This window comes from Hibiscus syriacus, unplaced genomic scaffold (assembly GCF_006381635.1).
Source record: "Hibiscus syriacus cultivar Baekdansim isolate YM2019G1 unplaced genomic scaffold, ASM638163v2 tig00117034_pilon, whole genome shotgun sequence".
In the NCBI taxonomy this organism is placed as follows: domain Eukaryota; kingdom Viridiplantae; phylum Streptophyta; class Magnoliopsida; order Malvales; family Malvaceae; genus Hibiscus; species Hibiscus syriacus.
This window is the reverse complement of record NW_024063533.1, coordinates 1,804,456-1,810,455: the sequence shown is the minus strand read 5'-3', so window position 1 is coordinate 1,810,455 and position 6,000 is coordinate 1,804,456. Positions and strand designations below refer to the sequence as shown.

General features: G+C 35.7%; 1 protein-coding gene across 1 annotated transcript; it reads left to right on the top strand.

The window, feature by feature from the left end:
- Positions 1-3,864: 3,864 nt before the first annotated feature.
- Positions 3,865-5,797, top strand: LOC120196711 (COBRA-like protein 4). Its single transcript, XM_039198451.1, is given in 7 exon segments — positions 3,865-4,146; positions 4,251-4,571; positions 4,573-4,708; positions 4,803-4,950; positions 5,038-5,075; positions 5,078-5,314; positions 5,392-5,797. Coding segments are annotated over 7 exon segments (1,290 nt in total). The 5' UTR covers positions 3,865-4,020; the 3' UTR covers positions 5,676-5,797.
- Positions 5,798-6,000: the final 203 nt, after the last annotated feature.

Below are 6,000 nucleotides of genomic sequence, written 5' to 3'. Positions count from 1 at the left end.
CAAATCCAAATGATCCAAATATGACTATTCTGAACTCTTGTTTTAACGCACTTGGTCGTAGACAAGATCTATACCATAGGTATCATACTTGTTTTGAGTCATACAAAATCCGGGAAGAGCGTATCCCTTCGATCCAAACTATGGAAGATATGAATTTTCAATATCTTCCTACTCTCAAATCCTGGAAGTTTGATAATCTCCTTAAACTTAACCATATTGTTTATCAACAATTAGTCTGCATCTTCTATTCTAATGCGGTATGTGTCCAAAACGAATGTCGATCTGAAACCATAGGTATTCGCTCCTATCTTTTAGGACAGTTCATTTTTGTTGACTCTGACACATTCACTACTCATTTCGGACTAGATAACTTAGGTTTATATAATGAAAATGAGATTGTAGCATCACCCTATAAGTCTAAGGATAGCGTTAGTACCTTACTATCTCATCACGATCGAATCTTACATTTGTTGATCTCTTAGTGGTTTCGATCATCCGGAGGTAGGTACTTCTCCCTTAGGAAAATATATATATGGTGGATACATTGTATTCATATAATAAGAAGATTAATCTGTCACAGATCATCTTTAGTGAGTTAGTAGATACCATAAACATTGTTCCTTCCAAGAATATAGAAATCTTGGTTTATGGTTGTCTCCTTAGTAACTTGTTTATCAAACTCGGTCTTAGGGTCAATCTTGATATTCCAATCCCTCTCCAAAACCAAATCAATTTCACTTCCTTAAAGAAAGTGGGATAAAAACATGATAAGGAAACTGGCCAGTGGGTTTATCGACCTACTGAACAAACTCCGGGAGCTAGTTCTTCAAGAGCTCCACAGGCACCGGGAGCGGACGATGATCCTGAGCTTCAACAGCTTATGCAAGACATTGATGAAGTTCCCGACGATGAGCCGGAGCAACACGAGGAACAAGCACAATAAGAGGATCAAATGCCTTCATTTTTTTTATCTTTTATGGAGACATTCGACTTCTGTATGCATCAATGGATTCACGGTTTACATCCATGGAGTCCCATTTATCTGCTATGTGGACTCAACAATTGGAGAATCAACAAGAGATTCGAGCTAATCATGAAGCAATAGATAATCGATTCAATGTTATAGACGATAGACTCAATGCACTTACATGAGATGTGGCCAATAATGGACACATCTATCTCCTCCCAATCCTCTAATGGAGTAGACCTTGCCTCATTTCGGTTTTTGCTTTAGATTTAGAACTTTGAATTGATAACCATTTTGATGTGTTTGGATTGGTTGTTTGAATTTGCTATGGATGTTGAATGTTTATCTTTTAATGCTTATATTTATTTGGTTTTATTTAAGGTTATGCATCATTTACATCATTTTAGATATATGACCAATTTTGTCATTTCACATTCGTTTATGAATATTGAATTTTGAAACTAATGGCTGACATTTCTCTCGATTGTGATCTTAGCAGCTTACGTTTTATTAATCTATCAATTGGTTTAAATTTCAAAAATTCTTGTTTAATAAACGTTTTATAGAGTCTTTTTGATTTAACAAAAAGGGGGAGAAGTGTTATAATAAGGGGGAGTAATTTCAAAATTTGATTTCAAAAATGATTTTCAATTAGAAAATCTTAAAATTACTAAAATGTTTTGTTATATCAAAAAGGGGGAGATTGTTGAAAATATTTTGATGTTTTGATATAACAAATTAAATGTTATTGGATTTCAAGATTTTCTAATCATTTTCAAATATATATTCAATCAATCTATTCGAATATCAAAATATTACTCCAAGTTTTTCAAAGTGACTATTTCAAATCCTTACTCAAGTGTAAAAATGTGTTTTAATCTTTTAAACAATTTTACAAAGTATTTCGAGCCTTAATCGAGCCAAAAATATTTTTTAATAAATCTTAAACTGAAAAACCAAATTGCCCAGAGAGTACCGATACCCCCATGTAAGATTTGGCTTCGAGAAATAACAGATTGCTCGGAGGGTACTGATATCCCCCAAGAGGTATCGATACCCCCTATCTCATAACGGTCGAAATATTTGAATTTTACACAACATGGAACCGATACCCTATGTAGGGGTACCGATACCCCCAACGCTCCAAGTTATTTTATTAATTGTTTTCACACACTAACGGCTCTATTAACTCCACTAATGATCCCCAACGTTTTGAAATGATCCAAGGAGTATTTAAACAAACTTAGAAGTCATTGATCAACAACAAGAAACAACAATCAACAAGAATTGAGAGAGAATCAAAGAGAAAGCATCAATCTCATTGTTTGAGCACTTCAAGCCTATTTTTCATTCAATATTCATTTTCCTTTCAAGAACACAACTTGTACTCAATTGTATTCATTTTGAGTGTTCTTTCTTTGTTCTAGAATTGTGCAAACAATCTACCTTGTGAGGTTTTCCTTGTAAGTTTGCAAATTTGTGTATTTCTCTTTGAAAAAGAGTGTGCTCAAGAATTTGGGGTATAATTCTTGAGGGAGTTGTAATGTTACTCTTTGTCCTGAAAACAAAGAACAAATTAGAAAATTTGTTGCAAAATCCTTATTGTGGATAGCTAAGGTAGTGGACGTAGACTTTGGTTGAGAAATTCAAACCACTCTAAATCGTTGTGCAAATATTTTCAATTTTCTGCAAAAGCTTCCACCAAAATTTTATTGCCAATTCACCCTTCTAGGCCTATTCCGTCAATCGATTAACTCAGCAAAGTGTCAACTAAATATATAATTAGAATATTTTTTATAATCATTGACATAAAAATTAGTCATGTAAGATCACACGAGGATCATACAAAGTAAATATTAAAAATATAATAAAAAAAACTTAAACAAAAGATAAATATAAATATATTTGATCGTATCGACAAACGAATCACAAAATGAGATCAAGCTACTAAAAAATCATTCGTAAATCCCAAAACTGAGTCGAGCAATGTGAGAAAATTATGCATAAGCACAAAAAGTGTATCCAAATCTAATATAGGTTCAAAACAAAGAAGATCAACATAATAACAAATAAACGTCATCTTGATCAGTCGTGACGATGTCAAATCCAACCACAAGAACAAAAACAAAAACAACAATCAATGGTTAAAAATATACCAAAAGACAAAAAAAATATCATAAAAAAAAAAAAAACGTGTCATCTCATATGTCAAAGACCCCTCCAATTGTGTTAAAAATAAAATGAGCTTTGGTTTGAATTATGGATCAAATGAATTTTTATTTGAAAACTTGCGGTGAAATTCACCTTAAATGTTTAAAAAAACTAACAAAAAATTGATCTCGATTTTTCAAATAAAGAATTATTAATCCATAATTCAAATTAAGATTCACTTTATTATTTTAGTAAAATTAGAGGGGCTATTTGATATATAAACCTTATTTTTAAACATTACATATGTATTGAGATTTTCTAGTTGCAGCAATGGCCTTCAGAAAACCATGTTGGTATAATTTCTTCTTGGAGAAAAAAAATTTGTGTGCACACAGAACAGACCAATCCAAACTCAAATGCGCTATACATGTGAATAATTTTACATGTTAACAGATTCCAAAATGAAGAAGAAAACCAGACATCTGGAAATGTCTTGTGTGGTTAAAAACCAGTCAAAGTCATCCTCAACGGAGACCGTTGAGATGTGTTCAGACAACTCTTAAGCCTCCTGCTTTGTCTCAACCCTAGCAGTTGCTTCAAGTTATGGAAAGCGAAAAATCCAGAAACTAAGATATATGTTTATTTATATATAACTATAACACACAATACAAGTACCTAACAACCAGTTGGTAAGCCATCTTCCAAACTCTTCCAATATTGGAAATTTGAAAACTTTTTATCTTTCTTAGTACCCAAACAGCACCACCAACTTTTCTTCTAACTAATGATAGTTTGCCATTGCAGTTTGGATTTCGGTGTCGAAGAAAATTCATAAAGAGCGGTAGTTTGCATTCAGAAATCGTTGGAAGCCTAACGCCTGCCACTGCTACAAGTCGATCGAGATGAAATTTTTCATCATAGTTTTGTTTCTTTCCTTTGTTGCTGCAGCTGCATATGATCCTTTGGATCCAAATGGAAATGTAACAATCAAATGGGATATTGTGTCTTGGACGGCTGATGGCTATGTTGTAAGTACTAAATATTTCAGTTGTTATTGAGAATCATGTAAATTGCAGTGATGACGGCTATATACATATGTATCTGAGCTTGTGGTGCCAATTGCATGTTCCAGGCAGTGGTAACAATGAACAATTTCCAAATGTATCGGCACATAATGAGTCCTGGTTGGACTTTGGGGTGGACATGGGCTAAAAAGGAAGTAATATGGTCAATGGTAGGGGCTCAAACTACTGAGCAAGGTGATTGCTCGAAGTTCAAAGGAAATATACCTCACTGCTGTAAGAAAACGCCCACGGTTGTCGACTTGCTCCCCGGTGTTCCCTACAATCAGCAATTCACCAATTGCTGCAAAGGTGGAGTGCTTGCAGCATGGGGTCGAGATCCTCAAGCTGCCGTCTCGGCTTTCCAAGTGAGTGTAGGATTAGCCGGTACTTTCGAACAAGACTGTCAAACTTCCGAAGAACTTCACTTTACTTGGTCCAGGACCCGGTTACACCTGCGGTCCTGCAAAGGTCGTGCCTTCGACGACTTTTCTCACCGCGGATCGCCGCCGAAAATCTCAGGCCCTCAGTAAGTCTCTTTGTCTCACATGATCTTGATTGCACCTTAGTTTATGGAAGGTTTTTGCAATTAGATTGATCTGTTTCAATATCCTGTTTTGCAGTGACATGGAATGTGACCTGCACTTACTCGCAGTTTCTAGCTCGGAAAAACCCGAATTGTTGCGTTTCTTTCTCGTCTTTTTACAATGAAACCATCACTCCTTGCCCATCTTGTGCTTGTGGATGCCAGAACAAGAACAATTGTGTCAAGTAAGCTGCCATTCCACTCGGTTCAGGTGCTTAAACTTGTTTTACTTATATGAACATAAAAATCTTACAATGAATGAGATGATGCAGGAGTGATTCAAAGATTCTTAAAATGGTAGGATTGAACACTCAAGGAAAGACAATGCTCCACTGCTTCAATGCACGCACCACATGTGCCCGGTTCGGGTACACTGGCATGTCAAGCTCAACTACAAGGACTACTGGCGAGTTAAGGTCTCGGTCACCAATTTCAACTACAGGATGAATTACACACTTTGGAGCCTCGTTGTCCAGCACCCTAATCTTAAGAATGTCACACAAGTTTTCAGTTTCGATTACAAGCCTCTGGTTCCCTACGAATCAATAAGTAACTGACAACTCGCATTTCTCATTGCAATCGGATTCTAATCAGATACTTGATCAAAGCCATTTGTGTATGTGCAGATGACACAGGGATGTTCTATGGCATGAAGTACTACAATGACCTATTGATGGAAGCAGGGCCATTTGGAAATGTACAATCAGAGGTGCTTCTTAGGAAGGACAAGGATACCTTCACTTTCAAGCAGGGTTGGGCATTTCCCAGGAAAGTCTATTTCAATGGTGATGAATGCATGCTACCTCCACCTGATACATACCCGTTTCTACCAAACTCTGCACATCAACACCTTTTCTTCACCAACTTGACATTCATTGCTGCAATTCTTTCCTTATTTGTGACTTTTTAACAAATTCTTGAATGATGGTATCCGAGTTTGTCAGCGAAGCTATATGCATCCCCTTCGTGAAAAAATTCTAGCAAGGGGACGTTTTCGAAGTTTTTCGATGAGTCGGAAAAGACATTTTGTAACAAAATTGTAGCACAATGGAATCTGAGTTTGTCAGCAAAGCTATATGAATCTCCTTCATGACAAATAAAGTAATGCACTTGATGAAATGACAATACTTTTTTGCTGGTGATGCACCATATTGAAATGCATCTAAGTTTTGTCCTTGATGCCCTTACCATTGAAGTAAAATTATGAAACAAACATGGCAAATAGAAATAAATTT